We start from the raw sequence: 23,648 nt of genomic DNA on the forward strand, positions 1-23,648 counted from the left end.
AGGAAATGGAGTAGCAGATAATATAGTTCGATATATATTTTTTAATGTCACACATTAAGTACAAACTACAATATCAGCTGTAGTAATGTGCTAATGAAACACTTTTTTATCAAAATCCAGTTACTGGATATAATTCAACATTACGTGACAATATCACAATGCTGAACACGAATTTTGGCAATAACCATAAAAAGAATCTACTTAAAAACGAGAAAAATTCTCAGTATTTTCATTGTGGGCGTGCTATTTACAATAGTCACAATGAAACGAACGCTCCAAATATTTGTAACGTTACTGAGTCTTTGTCTAAGGTAGGCTATGAAATATCATTTTTTTAATCTGCAATTAACTTCAGCTATTTATGTAATTGGACATTATTAAATAACAAATAATGTGATTGAAACTTCCAACAGAATTATTTCCAGTTTCAGCTTCGAGTCACATCACCAAACTTTCCAAGAAGCTTTAGATTATTATCCTCAATATGAAACTTATAATCCAGTTCCAGTATCAGTACCAGAACCAGTGCCAGTACCAGTAGTGTCCCATGAGGCTGTTCCTTATCCAGTATCAGTACCAGAGCCAGTGCCAGTACAAGTGGTGACCCACCAGGCTGCTCCTTATCCAGTTCCTGTATCAGAGCCAGTACCAGTACCTGTCGTGACACATCAGATTAATTATCCAGTTCCAGTGCCAGAACCAGTGGCAGTGCCAGTCGTAACTCACCAGATTGATCGTTATCCGGTCGCAGTACCAGAGCCAGTGCCTGTGCCAGTCGTCAGTCACCAAATTGACCGTTATCCGGTTCCAGTAGCAGTACCAGAACCAGTTCCGGTTTCTGTAGCTCATTACGTATCCGACTATGTACCGACTTATTCTCATGATTGGGTTCCAGATTGGATTTCGGACAAATATCCCTACCCTGAACAGTATCCGTACTCGCAATATTATCCCGATTATGCTTACTATCCACCACAAGTTGCTGAGGTCGGTTATCGCGTCGCACCACGAGTAGATGTTCCTGCATATACTGAAGTTGAAAGTCCCGAAGTTTTTCCTAAGGGCTTTTCATTTGGAGTAGCTAGTGGATCCTATCACATCGAGGGTGCTTGGACACAAGATTATAAAAGTGAAAGCATTTGGGATCGTTGGCTTCACACTTACCCAGGTCTAGTAGTTGATGGTTCTAATGGCGATACATCAGCTGATGCTTACAACCACATAAAAGAAGATGTTGAGATTCTAAATAATCTTACGGCTAGGCATTCTAAATTCTCTATTCCATGGTCAGGTGTTATGTTCGATGGTAAATAATTAAATTTTATTTCAGAAAAGTTCATTCTAAAATTGAAATAATTTCCTAATGCATATTTATTTTTGAGGATGTGGAGCTATCAACCAAGCAAGAATCGATCAATACAAAAGACTTATCAAGCTTATGAAATTGAACCAGATCGAACCAATTGTAACTTTATATGACGGTGACCTTCCTCAGGCTCTCCAAGATCAAGGAGGCTTCCTTTCTCCATCTTTCAAAGACTGGTTCACCAATTACGCCAATGTACTGTTCGAATGCTTAGGAGATGATGTCAAATACTGGATTACATTCAATGATCCCACTAGAATATGCAAAGATGGATATGGAGATGGAACTTTTGCGCCTGGTATCAGGGATGGTCCTGGAAATAATGAGTATATTTGTGGTCACAATCTGTTGTTGGCTCATGCTTCAGTTTATCATCTCTACGATGATTATTACAGAAATTCTCAAAAAGGTACAATTATTCATCTAAGTGACATTATAAACGTAGAATATAAGTCGTTTCATACGTATTATTTTATTTTTGAAATTGAATGAGTTGTGTAAAAAGTAGCATGATTTTTTCGTCATATTTGGACGATAAGATTTTCTTCATTTTTCAATAGAATCAATTCAAGTCACTTCCAAAGCCGCCTTCAGAAGTTTCAAGGCATTCGAAATGCGGCAATACCTAAGAATCCAGAAGATACCTTAAACAGATAAAGTTATCTATGAGGAAATGCTAAAAAGATTGAGACAGCGAATAGAAGTTTTGTAGGCATGACATCAATTTAAAAAGTTTGAATAACCGAAATCCATACGAAAAAGTGATATTTATGATATCAACGGAATAGTTGATATTCCGATTTCTGTTAATTGACAGACAAAAGTTCCAAATACCAGTTTTTTCAATTAATTCGACTCAAGTTAATTACAAGTAAACGATATGCACGGAATGTCGGCATCCACCGTTTGCATCATGATTTCACAAAATTCCATTGTGTAGTCAAGATTATCTCGACATAACTCAGTAAATTTTTACTAAACATCCAAGGATTTGTCTTTGGTCCACCAAATTCAGTGTGATTTTTAGTTGAATCGTTTTCTTTGGAAACGTAATCTTCCAAATTGCAGTAATTTTGTTGGTGCAAGCATTCGACAGCTGTATGTGATATAAAATTTGATCCAAAGCATACCTCGTTCTTTGCAAGCTGTTATCAGTGCTCGAGGATGGACTACTCGCTACTGAAGGCATTAAACACTTTCAGCAACAGAAACTTCTGTTTAATTTAAGCAAACAGTCAGAACACTATATTACAACCGAAAAAATCAAAGAAATTTCTCGAATAATTTCAAATTAGGGAGTGACCCTAATTTTAAGGCCGGCAGTGTATATATCGAGCATATTGTTTGAAAAAATATGATAATAGATTTGTTTTGTGACGGTGCATCCTGTATATATTTAATTTACTTCTATATGGCATGAATTTAAAAAAAAATTCGGAAAATAAGGTGCTAAAAATTTAGAGCATCTATAATTGCTACAACTTATTCTAATAATGGTTTTCAGGAAAAATATCTATTGCTTTGGAATCCGACTGGTATCATCCTACTTCTAGCTGCGAAACGGATGAGTACGCATCTGAAACAAAACTTCAATTCCAAGTAAGGAAAAATATTCGTTTTTTTGATGTGTTGTTCATAGCTTATACTTTTTCAAAATTAAAAATGCAGATTTAAGAACCTGTAATGTACTACTGAAATATCATAACATCATAACATATCACTATGATCCTCTTAGTTAGCTCTCTACATCCATATCATAAGATTATTTATATTCCAGATTGGTTGGTGGGCTCATCCCATCTATATCGGAGACTATCCACCTAGAATGATCGAAAGAGTTCGTGGTTACTACGACGGCTACTATCCAAGTAGTTTCAGACTACCATTATTCACTCAACCCGAGATTGATTACATCAGAAATACCCATGACTTTTTCGCTCTAAATTACGACAGTGCTTACTATGTCACTTTGGCCGGCGAAGGATATTTCCGATCACCATGCTATGAATTCGATATTGGCGTGCAAACGACTACATGCGATGCGGTGAGTGGAATATTTCATATATGTAGACTATTGATGATTATTTTTATTTTTATAGGAATTAGTCACTACTGGAATCAGATATTTGATTAGATGGATCCAGAAGAACTATTATAATCCCTCAATATTCATCACTGGTCATGGGTATGGAACTTACTCCAGAGATTGTAACGATGATGACCGTATTAATTGGATCAAGGTAATTAAGTCAATTGTTAATGAAACATTGATTCTGTTGCAAGTTTTGAAATACTGAATTTTTTGTATTCGACAGGCTACTCTCCGAAATGTTAGAGCCGCAATGATGGAAGATGATGCTAGAGTTTATGGATATTCCTACTACTCATACATTGATGGATTTGAATGGCTGGCCGGTTATACGTGAGTAGTTTTCCACAAATTCTACTTCTGACCATCTGTCATTGAGATAATTTATAGCCTCACAAATTTTTGTTTATTATATTCTCAATTTGTCACGAAGGTAGCAAAAAAGCTAAAATTTTGATTTTCCTCGTCATCGTTGAAGCTCTATGCTACTAGCTAGCTCTCCATTTTTTATAATCAGTTACTAAACTAGTCCATAGGTTAAAAATACAATCAAGAGTTTATTGTGGTAACCCAAATTCAAATTTATAGAACTTGTAAGGCACACAACAAAGAGTTCAGTTATTACTGGGCATCGAAATATCAAATTAGCATCTCGTTATTGGTTACAATTGGATCCAATAATGAATTACCATTTATCTTTCTTTCAACCACAACCGTTTGTTCATATTTTGCAGAAATTTTGGTACTCACCTAGTTCTAAAGTTGTAGCTTAGCGAAGCCTAAGTTCCGTTATTGCAAAATAGAAGTTTTTTGATTTTTATCAACTTTAGAATATAGTAACATTTTTCTACTACGCTGCTTCCGGACATTTGGCGATAATTTGTGTAGCTTTCAGATTTTAGTCAATAATAACTATATAATAAACCGTATCTAATAAATTTCTAGTCTGCAACTTGAAAATATGAAATCTTTTCAGTGAATTTTGGCTCAAGCTTTTTGAATATAAATGAATTCTCAGCTATTATCTTTCCGACAATTTTATTTAAATTAATAGTATTTATTGATAATTTCACTAGTGACTAATCGTTTTATTCCAGAATCAAATACGGTTTATACGACGTTGAATTCAACAGTCCACTAAGAACAAGAACCGCTAGAAAATCAGCTGCATACTTCCAACATCTCGCTACCACTGGTTGTATTAATGAACAATGTCCGATAAACTATTATGAATATCACTATTGATTATAATTATTAGTATGGAAGTTCATAATAAAAGTTAATGCAATACACTACAAAACATTCATTATTTCCAATTATCTTGTTTTCAAAATATATTGATCATGAGTAGTTCTTTGTACGGCTTAATCCACACTGACGCACAGTTAACTTATGGTATTCTACTAATATAAATTAATAAAAAACTTTAACACTACAAAGCACAAACCTTTTAAAGTTGATTGGTCTACACCCTATGCTGACCGCCTTACAGAACTCAGTGTTAATGGCTTAAAACGACTTATGATTAATTAAGATTTATTTCTTAAGAACTGCAATAAAAGTATTTGTTTCAGAATAGTAGATTTATAAAATTGTTTTTGTTTTGAAAGGTCTACAAGTTCGACATCCTTCAAACTTACTTATCATCAACTGTACATACATTGATAGATTTTATTTAGTCGTCAATAAGAATATTTTTCAAATATCATATGCAAACTAAAATCTCATCAAATCACTTCATATCTATTTCGTAGTAGCTCTATCATTTTTGAAGATTAACTATTGAAACGACAATCCAAATTAACATTGCACCAGTAATTTGATTATGACACACAAGGTATAGGCGATTTTTCAAATCTGAACTTGCGATATACGAAATTTTTTGTTGATTTTAGGTCTCTTTTTGTATTTTGACAATAAGTACAGTCTTATCACATTTTGCTCAGTTTTTTCTTCAAATTTCAATTCTAAAGAGATAAATATATCAGAAGCGGTCATGGAGGATGGCATTTGGATAATTCCAAATTAAAAATCTACTTCTGCTAGAAATGCTTCATGTACAGTTATGCAAATGATGAAAAAGCATTGAGCTTGAAAACATCTCTCTCCATAAACTAGAATGCTGAGCTGAACTGTATAATTATGATAAAATATGATACGAGTGATGAGAACAGTACAGATAATACTTTTCTGTTAATTTGAAAAAATCCGGCCGCGGAGAATTTTGGTGTTAACTTTTCCAACTCTTCTGCAAAAAATATCAGTTCTTGTATGATAGGTTTTCTTTCTAATAAATCTTCAATCAGGTAGCATGATACAACCATTTTGTTTCCAAGTTTTTCAATTCTGTCGCATGCCATTACTAATGATATAGTAGATATCTGTAAAATAAACATTCAGTTGATTACCTCAAACTGAGAAGGCATCGAGTATACTTTAACTGAACTCAAATTAATTAATTATTGAATTATTTGTCACTAAATAGGAGCTCTGATTTACGAAGGCAAAATATAAGCTTATGTTTTTTCAGTGAACAGTGTACGTTAGTGTAAATTCGAATGTTGGTGTAGTGGTGGTAGTTTTTTCAGAAAGTGCACTTACCGAATACATGACTGCGAATTCGAAGTAAACGACGTCTAATTCATAATTAAAGTTTGAATCATCGGATCGCGAAAAGTCAATCACTGAACGTAGAGAATCCATGCAATTCAAAAAACTACCAAGAGCTTGGAAAAAGCTCCACCAACCGATTATCTTATTAGTACTTTTTACTATGGTGTCTAAATACAAGCACATCTGCTTCATTTCATTTAGCCTAAGATTTAATGTGGAAAAAGGTTTATTTGTATCTAAATCACTTATTAATTCTCTCTGAAATTGTGCTACTACTTGAAATCTATTTCGGATAACCTTACATATACTAATCGTAAAAAACGTGACGTAAAGGCTGTAGAACGTTCCAATTCTGAATATAATATATCCATATTCTTGACTTTCTTTTGTGTCTGATATCCATATGAATATTTCCATAAAATGAATTTTTGAGAGAAAAATAAAAGCTAATATTATAGTTATTATACAAAATACGTAACCGTCAGTTTTCGATTTATATTTGGAATAATTGTTATCAAATTCTCTCAGAATACTATATACAAGATACCATTGATCAGAGTTGTAAATCGCTTTGATGGATCCTACTATGAAGAAAATCGATTGTCCCATACCTTGTATGAAATCCAAGATTATTTGTATCAAGCTGCATTGTTTCCAAAATCCGTAATAACGATTCATCATAGAGTAAACTGTGAAAATAATATAGAATATCATTAAGATTTTTATATAATATATCACAATTCTCCTTTTTTTACAATAAGGTGCTGTGAAACCAATTATTTGACCAATTTTGTAGAAATATTCAACTATGATTATGTCAGTTTCCATGAGAACTCCAAAACACTAAATCCTCGTGAAGAGTATACTAATTGAAGGCAAATATTTTGAAACGTTCAAAGTAGGTAAACTTGTTACGTTAATAATATAAATATTGTGCAAACAAAAAACCAATTAATAACCTCAATATATTAGTCCAGTATCTCTTTAGATTATAAAAAGTTTTGGATTGATCTTGTATGATAATCATGCTTGAAGCTTTGCTGGATCTTAACAGTTCTTTAACTTTTTTGGAATCTAATTTCAAAAAACTCCCAAGTTAAATTATCACATTTAGACACTTTTCTTTTTGATTCCAAAAATGAGATCACTAATTTGTACTCCAATTATAAACTGAAGGTATTGATTGACCCGTGTTAATTTCATCTTTTTGTTGAGAACATATAGGGCATTATATTTTTGAGGAGGTCAAGTGTGATGGTTAAGAGAAGGAACAATAAAAAACTGGATTATATGAAAATGAAAACATAGATTCACTTAGCGCACTTAGGGATTTTACACTTTCAAAAATTCTCTACTTCTTTGCGTTACCTACAGACATGTAGAGTTCACTTGATGTGCCATTTAACAATACATTCGCTGCTTTATTTACAATTTTGAAAATCTGTAGACGCTTCCCCCGGCTCTTGAAGTAAGAACATTATAGGACTATTTTTTATTCCAGGCTTCTGCCTGCATATTAAGCATCATGGGCTTCTCTATTATAAATATTTTCAAAATTTCAAAACCTGCTGTTAATTTTAGTCGCGAGAAGAATTGAAGAAATATGTAAATGCATTCAGTAAACTATATGAAAATATCAAGTGTTTTGGTTTGAATATACCGATGTTATACAAGTAGCAAAATAAAAAGGCATGTAACATTACATCAAATTATTTTCTTTACGTAACTACTAGAAAACTGAACCAAATTACATTTTCTCTATCAGATTGTATGGAATGGGATTCCTATTGTTTCGAATTCAAACAATGCCTTCACAATGAAAGTGAAATATTGTTTTTACATTTAATTTTACCATCGATGAGATTCATGAAGATAACTTAAACAAAGACATAGACATATTTTGTATAAATATAATATTCTTTTTTAGTAGCGATTATCTGGATTACCAAGACTTATAAATACACTTCGTCACTTCATTTTAAGACGCATGTGTGATAACTATTGTCGTTCAAGAAATACAGGGTGTTGCATTGTTTGTAATAAATAAGCTCTCACTCTAAGCGAAATTCACAGGTCACGGAAGTCATATTCTCATATTTCAAAAAAATACGTCGAATTCCAGCAATTTACAGAGCATGACTATTCTGTGTTATAGATTATTACTTATTAACGGACAAGAATTCACGTTTACGATCCCAATAATTGTTGTTTCTCATTTATAACAGCACGCAAGAGGGAAAAATATGGCAGTACCATCTACAATGTGTCTTTACAGTCAAATATTTGAGGCATGACGTGTTTCTACACCCCTTGTCACAAATTTTATAGGAATTAATCAATTATCCTCGGTATCCAATCCTGGATTTTTTGTGATGATTTATCTGAATTTTAGGTCTCTTTTGATAGAGAAAAACAATTAAAAGTTTAAAGTCCTGGCCTATTCCGATCCCTATCGGAAGATATTTTGAAAGAGCCCTGAAATTAAGATAAATCAAGACGAAGTACAGATAGAGAGATCAAAGAATTGAAAAACTAGAGAAAAATGTTTGTTTTAACCTCGTCACTACAAAAAGTATGAAAGCTGCTAAAAAAAAATAACTTCTGAACTGATCTTCATATATTGCTCAAACGCAAATTTTTTAAATAGGTAGCATATTCTCGGGGATATAAACAAAAAATACTTTGCAGGATTTACCAGGCTTGTTCCATTTTTCGACTTTCATTTAAAGGACTACTACTCCCAGAAGCATAAAAAACCTTGGATGGAAATTAGAAACTTCGTAGAAGAGAATGAATACCACAACAATAATTCATCACAATCGATTTCAAAACTATTATTACAAATTAACTATATTTCCAAAGAAGATATGTAGAAAAAATTGATATCTTTTAGTCGATTGTTTGGAAAATTGTCATCGAATTTTTAGAACAAGATGATAATTTTTGACATCTACAATTGACTTACGATTACCGAAACATACCATGACAAACAATAAGATAATCCATTCCTTTAAAATCATTATATTTCAAAAACCAACTCATCAGTACGATTCCAGATATAATTAATTGGGTTAAAACAACTTTTTACCCCAAGAGTGTAGTCATATTTCAACCTTATGGAAACACCATGCATATTCTATAAAATTTAATAAAGGTTTCGAGAAATCAGCATTTGAAATGATAATTTGTCAATAAGTATAATTTAGGATTCTATCATTTTTCTCATCCAATAATTAATTCATTGATAATTTCCTCTTAGATAACTTGACAACTCTATGATAATTTTAGAGGCAAAGTACACAATAATATTGTGAATGTATTGTAAATGCCTTTCACCCTCTTTAACTATTGAAAATTGTAGTTGCATGGTTGCACAAGAATGTATAGAAATCGTGCATCGATTGATATAAATTACCAAAAATACATTAAGTTGGCTATATATACACTCCATTGTTCCTCAAACAAAATTCTACGCTTCGCTTATCACGGAAGAAAATTTATTAGTATCTATACGTTGTTGATGTTCTATCACATTCTATTTTACATTTTTTAATAAATTAAACAACGCGTATGGCAACCACCCATCCATTATATAAACAACATATTTGCAAAGAAACTGAATTCTGGATTCTCAAGGGAAAAATACATAAAATCTATAAATATAAATTGGTTTGAGGTAGCCGTTTCGTCACCAATGGAAAATAAAACTTATTAGAATATAATGAAAATGAATTTTTTTATAGTTTGTATAAATTTTGTGTTGCCTAATTTTATTAGTAGAGTGTACGCCGCTAAACATTGCTCAAAGGTTAATAATACTACTTCGAATCTTTTACCCAGAAAATCTCAAGACCGGTATCAAATCTGCTATAATCACTTCATGAAATGACAACTAGAAAAAGGAATCGATTCTTTATTCTCAGAAAGTATGTTGTAGTCTATGTAGAAGAACTTTCCAAGAAAATTGAAACAAATAGTTTCTTTGCTTCAAGAGTGGAGATTCGACGCATGAAGTTCGTTTGCGCTCAAGTCGTTCACCTGCATAGGATATTGAAGTTACAAGGAAAGTAGTAGAAAATCAACCTAGTACCAGCGCTCACCGATTATCGGACTTTCTTAGGCCTTCTAAAGATATCATATGCCACACGAATTAACAGAGATTCAATTCAAAGGTACGTAAACAGATCTGGGTCCACATCCATTGATTAAACTTGTGATGAGAAATGGATATATCTAATTAACCAGAATATGTCAAATCGTGCAATCTAATCATGCAAAAAGAGGTCGATTCGAGCGGAAAGTCTTGTTGTATGTCTGGTAGAATTATGTAGGTTTAGTGTACTTCGAAACAATTTCAGATAGTGGAGATATGATTTATGAGGTTTTATTAGACAATTAGCTAGGTTCAGTTAACAGAAAACAAGTTCTCCTACAACAAGAAAATGCCAACTATACGCTGCGAAAATTAAGTCGAATAAGATCGAAGAACTTAAGTTTCACCACATCCAGCATTTAGTCCGAGTCTTGCTTCGTTAGATTACTTTTTATTCAGATCCCTGATGGAATTCTTGCGTGGGAATAAATTGTATCCAGATGTTGGACATGCAGTATAACAATTCCTTGCATCAAGTAGTGTGGAAATCTTGAATGCAAATACTTTTAAGATATTGTACTTTTTTAATAATAATATTAAAATGATTTTGGGAAAATTTTAACCTTGTGAAGGAATATATTTTCGTATTTTCTAAAATAAAGAAAAAAAAAAAAGGTTTTCGAGCTACACGTCATAAAACCAGGTGTAGGTTTATGTAAAATTGATAATGAAATCCAAAAATATATCAAGGTTAGGAGGTTGGTAGTTTAGTTCTCTCCGATCCTTAACATTGACATACCTCCGAAACTCTAATAGAAATAAAATAATCTTCCAATTGATAACGTATTTAGTTTTTTCTCATAAATACACTGTTACCTTATCCAAAATCCTAACAAGCACAACACTACGATTTCAAGGAGTTAGGGCTGAATCTATAGAATACAATGAGTTATACATACTTCGCATATTGTAGTTTTCTTTTTGTATGTTTTCCTATAAAGTGAACATGGGAAACCTCTATATTTCTTTCGCACTGAACATTATCGGTTTTACTAATATTTACTAAACATTTTCATTAATAAAATAGGAGGTTGGAGGTGAACGGAATGAATAAGTTTTTCTGGCTCATAATAATATTTAATCGAAAGTAAAAAAATTGCTACGAGTATGTAAATTTTTTATTTATAATTACTTTCACTCTCTGTTTTACTACTAATTTGAAAATTCCATTTACCACATGAATAATTTCATTTTTTTCTAATGTTTATACATTTTTTCATTCTTTATTACGGATCATTATTTGCTTCCAATATGCAAGGAATTTATTAACGATCATTCTCAAAAGAAATTTTCAATTCCAAATGTGACCTTGTTTTGTTTGCCCAAATTTTACATATGATATGCCCTTCATGTACTTACGGATCCCAAAAGTTTGGTCATACCTGATATAGAGAAACGACAATTTTTTTATTATTCACTAAATAAACGGCGACTTGACCCTAAATATTATGGAAAAAATTGCATTGACGTAGAATCATTTCAAGCAACAATCTCATTGGTGAAATATTCGGTATCTGTTAAGATGATGAAAAAACTAATTAAAAGCAAAATCTACCATAGCTATTGCTCCGTGGATAATCAACGAGCAGAAGCAGTTGAATTCAGAACAGCATTTTTTCAATAGTGTCTTGCCATCACACAAACTTAAATTGAGAATATTGTGTTGATAATGTTGTTGAGTGATTTAGACGTATCATAAGGACTATGTACTTATCTAAGATACATGGTAACAAGTTTATGAAGGCAAAATCTGCCAAAGAGGTACAGCTTTACCAATTTTTCGTTAGATTTGCATTTGCCATGACTGATCGCTGCTTCCAAGGGCAAACTAATCTGTTGGGGTAGCATTATTTCGAGTTGAAAGGCCAACTACGTTAAAATTTTATCTTCCAAATGAAAATCCTCGACATACCCGTAATATAATATGGAAGGAAGTATTAGATTGAGACCTAATTTAAAAATTGAAGCTGTTATAACAAATATTGGTTGACAAAATGTATCAAAATGAGTACAGATTTGTTTTTAATATTACAATCTAATTTACCAAAAAAATACCAAGCAAAGCGCGATTATCAATTTCTTCTAGAATGTTTCTCAAATATCTAGAGAGATAGTATACGGAATATTTGGAGTCATAGAGTCAAAATTTGCCTAATTCCTAGAAATTGGTAAAAAAATATTTGTAGACCTCAAGTGACTTGAATCTATTAGAAATTATTATTTAAAATGTATTCATTATATTCGAACGAAATCTATCTTATAAAATGATTTGGTTCCGTTCCTTTTAACTTTTACCAAAAAATTGACAAGATATCCTGATAAACATAATTAGTTGACTTAAATGTATGCTGTAATTACAAAAAAAATTGTAGCAAAGATCTAAATCACGTCCGGTCTAGTCCCTCGTCCGCTAGAAGAGTACTTTTATAAAAAAAAGCGATGGTAAGAGAAAGGAGATCACAACAAACGACAGGCATATAAAACCCGGAGAATCCCCTCAACAATGCATATTCTGTCTCTGGTACTTTTACATACCATCATGAGATTCATTTGCGTGAGTAACTTATTATTATTTGAATGATTAAGTGCAATGTGTATATGTTCTGTTTATTTTGTGTTCATGTTTTTTTATTAACGTGTTCAATGGATATGTTATATTTTATACTTGGTGCGCTTAGATCAATTTTTTTTATGTTATATTCAAATGTCTTTCTTCAAATCGATTATTGTCTATCGGTTATTATTTCTTCAGAATTGATCAATGAATTTATGATTATTACTATCTATTCATGATCAAACGAATATGATATAAATCCGTTTGTTGTTTGTAATGAACTAATTATTTTTCTTAAATGATTATAAATGAATATTCCATCTAATTTATGACATTGATCGACAAAAGTTAGATATAATTCAAGCGCAAACACATACATAAGTGTTTTGAAATTTCTGCGAACTAAATTGTAAAATTCTTCCTGATTTATTAGTTTTTCATAGTGTACTCAATGCTTTCATTATTTTAAATAGTTTAGATTTTGATTAACCATAGAGTATGTGATTTATTTTTGAATATAATTTGAAAATTTGTACAAACATTTGTACATACATCTTGCTGACAAATAGAGGCATTTCTCCAGATTTTTCTTCTTTCGAATTGTTTCCTAAACCTGAATACAAATTTCACATTTCGAGGTTATGTTTTCATCTAGTTCTACGATAATTCACAATTCCAGCTAGTTCTCCCGTTACCAAAAAATGTTTGGCTAGCAATTCTTCGAACAACACACAGGAAATTAGGCATTGAAGTGGTGGAAACCTCAAGATTGAAAAGTTAGATGAGGGCGAATGCCCCTCCTTCTCGGTAAACCAACCTCAGAAATCAATAAATGAGTCGTTTTAGACCAAAACATGTTATATTCATATATAATTCATACTTTTTTAGCTATCGATGGTAAAGCCTGCTGAGTTTTCGACCAGAAAAATGCATGGATTTGAGCTTTTTTTATTATAAAAATGATTTCGAAAAAAAAAGAAGACTATAGGTTAAGTAATATTTATTGATTTGATCCTTGTGAGAAAAAATTCATTTCGCAGTTTAAAATTTCATACATTTTAATGTTAAATGGAATAAGACTGAGAATTTACTAAAAAAAGCTTGTAAGGGTTTTCTAAAGAACAATCTTTCTCTCAAAAAATAAAAACTTGATTTTGAATAGATTTTCCGTCATAATGAGAATTAAACGTCACCCATTAAAGGACTATCTAATCACAAAATTAATCGAAAATCCCTTTCACCGATCATGGGAATCCTTAAAAAATTTCTCCTTTGTCTCTATGACACTTTCTCTTCTTGCTTTCACAGTGTTCCTTGATATTTAAAAAAGTCATTTGGTTTGCATTCTGACTTGATAATAAAATTTCAATTTTATATACTGTATCTCAATTTTTCGAAAATATTTCCTAGAGTTGAGCTCTTTAATCCATTATTGGTTCCAAGGTAAATGAATATCCTTTAGCTTGTTTAAATCTATTTGAAATACTATAATAGGTGTGATTGGGAAACTTAATGTGAAAAATTTCGATGGAAATAAAATTTGTATTATTACTGTTTAATTAACAGATGTCCATTGTCACCTTCGCCGTTTTGGCCGGAGCAGAGAATCCCAAGGATAAACGATTAGCAGTTGATCCAAATACCGGATATCATCAGCAACAGACATATTCACAACAATCAACGCAACCCGAATATTTAGCTACTCAAAATCAGCCTCAACAGTACTATCAATCCGAAACTCCACAAACACAAGCTATCAGTTATTCTCAACCGCAAACAAAATATTCATCTGCTGCTGCAACTCCAATTCAAAAGGTTAGTCATTTTGTATTATTACTACAGATGTACAGTAAATACTATTTTATCTTAACTATAATTTCTGGAAAGCAATGATGTTATTAAAAAATGTATTCAAAATAATAACTTGAAAAAAAAGAGGGTGGTAGCTTTTGGCCACCATTTCACATAGATATGGAAAAGTGTTGGTGTGAAAGTTAGTGTAGAATTTGAACATCAAAATGTCCAATATCTAAGGGTATTTCAAATACTTATGTTTGAGCGCCTAAGGTGCATTGTTTTTCGAATCGCTCTTGCCATCATTGAAAACCTTAGAGAATTTTATCTTAAGCCGGTTCTGTATTTGCCATCTCGGTGTGTCTTCTTGAACAAGCGACTTTAGCAATAGCATAATTAATATCAAGCAAGAGAATTTAGTAGGCATTTCAACCTTGTTTCTACTCCCTTAAGGCGCAAGCTGTTGCGTATCCTCCTACGACGGCTGCGATACTGTTTCTAAAAATATGCCACCACATCGTTGCTAATATTTAGATCCTCGTATAAGGCACGGGAAAGGGTGAAATGCAGGAACTGACATTTCAGGATAAAATCCTTAATAAGTAAATTACGAGCTTGTTAATGTTTGGAATTGAAACTGTAGCTATATCATCAAGCACAAATTTGATTATTCTTACATCGAAATTTGTATTATTTGTAGAAATGAATCATATTTTCATGCCATTGTTAAATGAAAGTTTGTCAATTTAGACAAGCATTTCATACTCTTCAGATACTTGTCAAATAGAGAAATGGAGCGTTTTTACTACTACTACTATGTTCTATGTTTCCTATATTATGAAACATTAACTATCTAATTCCAGTTTTAGAAGAGAAACTTGGAGTTTAATCCATATTTTCGTATCCTATTTATATCTATTTCACTTTTGTATCCATACATCATCAATGATCATTATGAATAGCGCCGGTTTCAATTCCTATTTTATTGGGAGATTCCCATATTAGTAATTATTTTTCACGTGATTCCTTGTTGTGATATTATTTCTCAACTTCCCTCTAACCTCTTGTTGTAGTGAACCTTTCCATATTTGATTTCTTGGGAAGCTATTAAATAGTGTTTAAATGTTTATAAAACGGAGTTATATCTTCAATTTAATTTCAGTTTTTTCTATATTATCTTTCTCAATGTAAGTACGTGCCCTCGTGTATTTTTTCAATTCCTGCGATTATTCTAATTGATATTATATTATTTTTCTGAGTCTGTTTTCTATTATACTCTCGAAAATTTTTAGTATCACGTCTGGCAAAATTATGTCTGTACAACAAATGCTGTTTCTTTTGTCAGCTTCTTCAAAAAGTGATAAAATTATACTTATTTTCCAATCTGTTATATATTCTCAACAAAAACTTTCTTAACGCTTTCTCCCAAATTTTGAAGCGTTTCTGATTGTGCTATCCTGCTACTTCACCTTCTTTATCTTCTAAACTGGTTATTGAGCTTGGTTCTGTTTGTATGAGTTGTAGGCTTACATCGTTTTCTAGTACTATATGACATGTATCTTGGATTTCAAGTTGTTCGTCATTAAATAGTACCTCAAAGTATTGAATTCCTTTATTTTCTCTGAACACAACACTATTTCAAATCTTTATTTGCTTCGTTTTATTCGGTTCGCCCTTTTTTGGAGCTTTGTAGGAGGGTATCTGATTATCTTTTCCATATTTTCACTATGTCTCTTTTTATGCTGCGATTACCATGTCTTTATTGAGACAAATTGAGAAAACGCTATTCCTATCAATCTATCAAATATCATAAGAACAGCTAGCTCATCACTGCTTAGTAGAGGTTTAAATAACAATTCATCTGTCATAAACATTTCTAGTATAAATTATAAATTAAAATCACTTCTCTGGTTTTGTTTACCGAAAGATTATACAAACACGTACATAATTAAGTTGATGATCTTGGGAAAATAAACAATAAATTATTTTGAAAATTCGTAACACGTGATAATTTACTTAATCAAAATGAATAGTTACTATAATCAAACTCTTATAGTTATATAAACGGAAACTTCAGATCTATTTGAGATTAATGAGAGATGCTCCATTTGAGTGTTCACTGTCATAATCCAGATGTAGGTAAAATGATATAATTCAACGTCGCTCCAACAAACTTTAATTACACGGCTCTTAAGTTATTTCATCATTATCATGTCAGTATATATTCATCCGACTCTATAAAGATCTGTGAGGGATATTATTCTGTGATTAGTTACATATTTTGTTATATACAGCGCTTTGTGAATGATTATTGATGCTGAATTTCCATTGTGGAGCTTTCACTTTTGCTAGAGAACATAAAGCATCATGAGGATTTCAATACAACAAAATAATTTTTTGCTTCAACAGCATCAATTCTGAACAAATCAACTAACAAATAGTAGTCCTAGATGTAAGTTAATATCGTCTTTGATACTTCAATGATCCCTAGTTTAAAAGAAAGTAGAATTTTCATAGTTTCAAGTTAACAAAATAAGGCCAAAGAAGCTTTATAAAAGAGGCCAAAATATCTATAAGTTAGATTAGATACTTTGTCGTGAAAATTTTTATTTGGACTGAAGTCAATGAATTTATCTAATTAACTGTTGACCACGAAGCAAGAAATCAAAAAATTGTATTAATTATTTTCGTTTTATTTTGAGTCAAATTAGTCAGAAATAGAACTCACCCCGCGTTTTCATAGTGGCAAAACATAATTCGAAATGTATTGAGATAATTATGGAATCAATCACCTGATTTTATTAAAATTAGATATCTTATAAACAAACAGTGGAAAACAGTGAAGAGACATAATCATATTAAAGAAGATATTTTGATCTTTCTTGCATTAAATTCGTCACGTCGCTTTGTCGTGTTACCTATCATACAAGATATATTAACGGAGAGATCAAGGAGTACAGAGTAATCCGATTATTTTATCGCTTTAACAAGCATTTGCTTCGTGAAATTCTTGTGGATTCCGTTGATACTTGAGATTAACGTAGCTCTTCGAGGATTAAGAGTTGTTGGAATGCCGCGATCGTCATTAATGTTGATATAAAGAGAGGTGGGCTAGTTGAAGTTTCCCATCAAAGGGATTTCAATTTAACATAAAATTTCTTGTTCATATTTAAATGTATCATTCTTATATTCAAATTCAACTATAACTTGTATCCACTATCATGAGATTAATTTAGATAATAGTTTTTTAGCTAATCATTCATCAATTTTTCAAAGTATTCTTCATATAAAAGAACAAATAATAATTGAATTAGTTTTTCAGTATTATTTCATAGAAATTCAAACAATTAATAATAAATATATTTGCATTTGATTATGACCTCTTGGTAAGGGTTGAAGATGGATTCTATAGAAATTAATTGAAAATTAACTAGAGAAAGAAAATTTGCGATACTGGTCACATGACATAACTTTAGAAACAAGTGGAGAGTACTGAAGTTGATGATGACCAAATAAATGTCACAATTGAAGAGGATCGTTCGAGACGATGCGAAGAGACTAGTTAAGTAGCTTGATATTTGGGTAGCTCACGAATTGAATGAAATTCATTTAACACAAAGAATCAACATTCTGTACAGTACGATGAACCAGGACAATCCACATCGAAGTCTAAAAAACAACAAAAAAGATCATGCTGTCAGTTTGGTGGGATTACCAATTTGTTATAATTTTTGAACTCTTTTCGAGGAAAGAAACGATCAATTCTGATGTTTTTATATCAATCAATGAAACTGGATGAAGTAAACTCATTATATAGCTCTGATTTGGCACCATCTCATTAAAATTTATTTTAAATTTTGCAGAGTTATTTGAATGGTCAAACTTTCATAAATGACGATAACTTTCAATCTCACCTGGTTCAGTTTTTTGCTTATAAAAACCAGAAATTTTATTTGTCGTCAACCAATATAATAGTAATAATAATATTACGAGCAGATATAAAATGAAAATTTCAAAATTTCATATCACCTACTCATGAATTGGTTATTAAATTAGTGATCAAATTATAATATTTGTTGTGACCCTATTCATAAATTTATACAAAATATTATAACTTCTCATAAAAATTCTTTTATTTCCTATCAAACATATGTTACAAGAAACTAATACTGAAGGTATATAAACACTGTATCAATTATTCTGAAGTCTAATGGCCTAGAGATACAGTGAAAGTGAAAAAAAAACAGTACTTGTGCAAATTGTGGGATGGTTTCTCCCGTAGCATTTATCTGTGATTATGTGTAGTTCAGTCAGTAAATCGTGATACTGATTCATGGTCCAACAAGTACTACAATAATAATCATATAAAATCGTTTCTAATTAATTGGTAGTTTCTACTGGATGTATACAATTAAATATACAATTAAAGAAGATGAAGTCGATAATTCCTTCGGTTCCTTCCTTTCCCCATCACTTTTTCAAAATTTCGAATATCAAGATTTTATCAAAGAACCTACGAATTATATTCAAGCAAATTTCTTTTACGTAGAAGGAACAAATACAAAAAAATCACTGAGTGACAATTTATAGAAGTTCATTGGCTTCAGGAAAAGAAATATTGAATATGATTCATATATTAATGTTTGAATTATCATTCGTCAATTTCCACCTCACAATCTAAAATTCCCCTTTCTCTAATATTGAGTTTTTTTTCCGGTTTTTTACGTTTCCACTTTCTGTTATCCTCAGCTTTTTTATCAAATGTATCTTAACCTTGGTTGTTGAATTCCAAATACATGCAATGATTAATGTTTACCATTATTTTCAACAAACTATAACTCTATAACAATTGTTGAAGACCCAATTTTAAACTTCCAATATACATCTTGTTTAAATTTGAATAAATTCTTTGTTATCCATATTCACTTTTGTCATTGATAGGATCGCATTTTGCTTTGAAAGACTTCTTTCTTCTACTTTCTTCGGACAGTGATAAGCCAATAAATCAAATACATAGCATGATTGATAGGCACTGACATCCTATTCGAAGTGGTAATAAATGACCAGCCGTCATTCGCTCATAAAAAATACAGTTGGTGCGGAACCAGCGTATTTTGGATCAAAATGCAATTCATTTTTCAGGTAGAGCTGCTAGCAATACACATTGTTTGGATGAAAACCTTACTAGACAGACCACTCGGATATTCAATCGGCTCTGAAAGATAATGACGGTATGCCCTGGATACCATGGAAGTGTGATCAAATTCTGAAAGCACTAGCTAACAGGATAATAATGATCCTAATAAGGCTACTACGTCACAAGCAATGAGGAAGCAGACAACCTTTTCAAAAAATAGGCAATGACTTCATATATTGAACCAGAGCCTTATAAGATATAGAACGAACAGAATAGTGGGCTGAAGATTCAGATAGAGTTTTAACAGGAAAATAGGTCTGATATAATCTAAAAGATGGATAACCGTAACTGCTAAGAAGCCTTGGGAACTTTTCGAGATATCCAGAAACAATAATAAAATGATGATCAGTGCAATCACAAAAGATTTTGGGAAGTTGGATTAAAGTTCCCAGAAAAATTTTCTACTTTGATACGAGTTTAGAGGTAAAATGATGAGATGCAGAGTATGCAAAAGAAATCTTTTTAGGTTTAGGTGCATGACGACTAGAAAAGCAAATGATTCACCAAACAATCTACAATCTGTTTATTCCATCATAGCGATTAAATTGATATAAAATTTTTTGGATGCTTGTTTTAAAACGTTCTCCTAAGTTTAACATAATCGGTTGAAGTTTTATAGGGTATCTCATTCGAGAAAATTAAATAGAAGCAAATCCTGCCTATTTCAAAATGCCATATTTCCTAGTGACAAGTTATGAAAGGATTCACTCATTTTTTTTTTTCGATCAAATTTAATATTTTGTAGACGCTCAGATATATTTCAAATAATTTAAGCCGATAATTGATGATGAAAATATTGAACGTATTTAGTAGTAGTTATTTCGAAAATGATTGACTCCAAGCTATTTTATATCTTAAGGATATTTAATCTTATTTCTAATCGAACAGATAAAAAATTACTTTTTCATACATCTTGTTTATCAGGCTTAACCAGTTTTTATGTGATGTAGTCTCGACAAGCTTGGAAACTTTCTTTTCAATGTAATTTGGGATAAAACTACGCATTTATTATGAATGGAACTCGTTTAATGTATTAATTAGTCTATAACATATGGTATACTTTCACTAGAGAGTCGATGATCTTTGTGGAGCAAGTTAAATGAAAGTTGACAGAGGCGTACTGATAAAAAATGTTTTTAGTCTGAAACATTATGTGCGGGTTCATTTATTTTAATTATCCGTGGTGGATTATCACATTTACACTATGGTGTAATTGGATACAAAGAGGTAGAAAACATGAAAGCAACGTATGAAAGAAAATATTGATTAATTTAACTAAAAAAATACAATCAGTTGGTTGAAGTAAACATGCAAACATCATTAACTAGTTTCACGCAGTACTCGTTTTATTCTCATTTAGAGAAACAAAAAAAGCTATTCTGCCGTCTTCAGAGGCATCCTTGATATTCGCATTCTAAGGTCGAAGAGCATTCGTTTGCTGATAAGTCTTGTTAATCCTGTAAACATTAGGATTCATAGTAGCAAAGCTCGCTAATTGTCATGATGAAGACGAGAGCCGTTAACTAATTTTTCAGGACTTTCTCTTCGTACATCGCTATGTTAACCTTTCTGTAACCTAACTGTGTTTTTAACAAATTCTTTTGTACACTTGTACTTTTCCATCTGTTTCTAATGTCAAAGAACGTCTCTATTGATCATTTTCCTTAACTATTTTTCCTCATTTTCACTTTAAAATTGCTCATACCAATTATATAAAGTCTTTTCAAATTGAATTCGATAGTGAATAACTTCTGTAATGATAATGATAATGATTCTTATAAATTTCAAATCAATGAATTGCGAGCTAATGTTTAATATATTTGTTTTTGTTTCAGTACTCATTTCTATCACAACAACCCAAAAAACAAATCCAATATTCTTCTGCTGCTGATGTGTCCAGTTTTAGTTACAATAGTCCGATAGTATCCTACAGTAACTTGGGACTTTTGAAACAAATTGCCGGACAAGCTGCTTCCGCTCGAGATGTTCCAGTGAATTATAACTCTGAACAACCAGCTAAGACGGATTCTTCTTCTCAACCCAAAGTACAATATATTTCTTCGCCCAAAGTACAATTTTCTCCATCACCAGTTCAGTATTCATCTCCAAAACTGCAATACACTTCTCCAGTAAAAAGTCAATATACCGCATCACCATCTGCTATGTTTACTGCCAATGCTGCTCCAAATTACGAAGAAATCTATCAACAACTCGCTCAAAAAGCTGCTTTGACTACTTCACAGCAATCAGCCCAACTTCAACAGTACACATACCAACCAGCTGCACCTCAAAGAGTGACTTATCAAAAATCACCAGCACCAGTAGTTTATCAGTACCAGAAAAGTGCTTCAGCTGCAGATAATCAAGAAAAAGCTTATGCACAAGCTCCTGCACAACAGTATACCTATCAATTACCACAAGAATATGAAAGTGGAGCTCAATCTTCACCACAAGTTTTCTATTCTCAAGGATCACAAGGTTCTCAAACACAAGCACAAGCTCCTCAATATTATACTTTGGATTCGCAAGGTCAAGCTAAGGGAGGTGTGACTTACTCATCCTAGTTTGTTCAAAATATAATTTATTTTATGTATCTGTTGTATATAGTTTTCTATTTTATTTTGTTCTGTTTTCATTTTATATTGAAATACACTGTTTTTATTTGTATTGTGTCTTTCATTTGAGATTCGAAAGAATCACGCGGGAATACTCGCCCGGGGAAATTCAATTCAACAAGATGGAACAAACTATATTTATAGAGAAAATCACCACCATAAGTGAGAAAGTATTAGTAAACAGAGTGAATTTTATGTAAAGAGCGTCTCAATTATTTCGTGAAAGATAACAAGATTCTTATGAGGAATAAATTCGTCAATAAATAAATAAGGGAAGATGCTCGAACACGTCAATTCGTATTTTTGGATGCCCATTTTTTCCAAAAAAATTTCATTTTAAATGACAGGAGATAACTGGACAGTGGGAAACTTTAGGTAACACTGAAGTCTAAATGGTATTTTGAATTTTAAATTTGAAAATCGTTAAACATGCACTGTCATGTCAGACATCTGAAATGTGACTAAGTCAAACACCAGACCCAGGTTAGTATCTATTTATTGATGCAAAGATTTTCAATTTAAAATTCAAGGAAGGTAATGCTGCACATTAGCTATAATTATTATTACTAGAGTGTTTATTTGAAAAATCACACACAGAGTATAATAATTTTTTGTTATTTTGATATATTCCAACGAACTAAATCAGTTTTTGATTTATCCCTCTAGAAGTGCATTTTGTGAAAAAAATGATGGGATACCATTAACATTTATGAATAATAACAAATATAGTTGGCATCCTTTATATATACATATAAGAAAAGGGAAAATTTCATGAAGCTCTTTATAAAATCGCTCCAAAACAATTAGAGATCTATCAAATTATTCTTCATTTCCAATTTTGTTGATATCAAGATCCAATAGGAAAGAAGATTGTACAAGGAGACAAAATCACATTTCTTGGAGTAATTTGAAAGTCTTTTGTACTCTGTGGTCAGGGCGAATGTATAATTTTTTGTTGAGTTGATTAAATAAGTATTCGCACTTTCAATCGTTAAAGCAGTCGTTTGAAGCCGGAGACAAAAGGAAAGCTCGTTAACCGATTTCGTCGATTAAATGATGGAAAATAATTGAGAATCAGGGAGAGATCTTTGAGAGATCTTTTGTTGAAAATAATTATCTCTGATTACGGTACAAACACCAAATTGAAACACATGATGGACATATGAAATTTAGAAGACAAAAGACACGAGAAAGATTTCCATTGTAGAATATCCAAGTGAATCTGACATACATTTTCTCAACACAGAAAACAATGGAAGGTGTATTA

At 31.7% G+C, this 23,648-nt stretch overlaps 2 protein-coding genes across 2 annotated transcripts; both read left to right on the forward strand.

Annotated features, from left to right (window-relative positions):
- Positions 1-65: 65 nt before the first annotated feature.
- LOC130890701 (myrosinase 1-like) lies at positions 66-4,755 on the forward strand. Its single transcript, XM_057794932.1, has 8 exons — positions 66-311; positions 426-1,306; positions 1,383-1,775; positions 2,871-2,965; positions 3,144-3,410; positions 3,466-3,606; positions 3,682-3,788; positions 4,553-4,755. The coding sequence occupies exons 1-8, from the start codon at positions 262-264 to the stop codon at positions 4,698-4,700; spliced, it is 2,082 nt and encodes a 693-aa protein (XP_057650915.1). The 5' UTR covers positions 66-261; the 3' UTR covers positions 4,701-4,755.
- A 7,969-nt stretch (positions 4,756-12,724) lies between these two features.
- Positions 12,725-22,330, forward strand: LOC130903811 (uncharacterized). The gene is made up of 3 exons (XM_057816148.1): positions 12,725-12,775; positions 14,342-14,590; positions 21,602-22,330. Exons 1-3 carry the CDS (start codon positions 12,725-12,727, stop codon positions 22,328-22,330), a joined length of 1,029 nt encoding a protein of 342 aa, XP_057672131.1.
- The last annotated feature ends 1,318 nt before the right edge of the window (positions 22,331-23,648 follow it).

This window comes from Diorhabda carinulata, chromosome 2, assembly GCF_026250575.1.
Source record: "Diorhabda carinulata isolate Delta chromosome 2, icDioCari1.1, whole genome shotgun sequence".
Lineage (NCBI taxonomy): Eukaryota > Metazoa > Arthropoda > Insecta > Coleoptera > Chrysomelidae > Diorhabda > Diorhabda carinulata.

Coding starts and splice junctions, on each gene's coding strand:
- LOC130890701 (XM_057794932.1), top strand. CDS start 262: ATGAAACGAACGCTCCAAATATTTGTAACGTTACTGAGTCTTTGTCTA. Junction 2,966..3,143: donor AAACAAAACTTCAATTCCAA/GTAAGGAAAAAT, acceptor TTTATATTCCAG/ATTGGTTGGTGGGCTCATCC. Junction 3,607..3,681: donor ACCGTATTAATTGGATCAAG/GTAATTAAGTCA, acceptor TGTATTCGACAG/GCTACTCTCCGAAATGTTAG.
- LOC130903811 (XM_057816148.1), top strand. CDS start 12,725: ATGCATATTCTGTCTCTGGTACTTTTACATACCATCATGAGATTCATT. Junction 12,776..14,341: donor CCATCATGAGATTCATTTGC/GTGAGTAACTTA, acceptor TTTAATTAACAG/ATGTCCATTGTCACCTTCGC. Junction 14,591..21,601: donor CTGCAACTCCAATTCAAAAG/GTTAGTCATTTT, acceptor TTTTTGTTTCAG/TACTCATTTCTATCACAACA.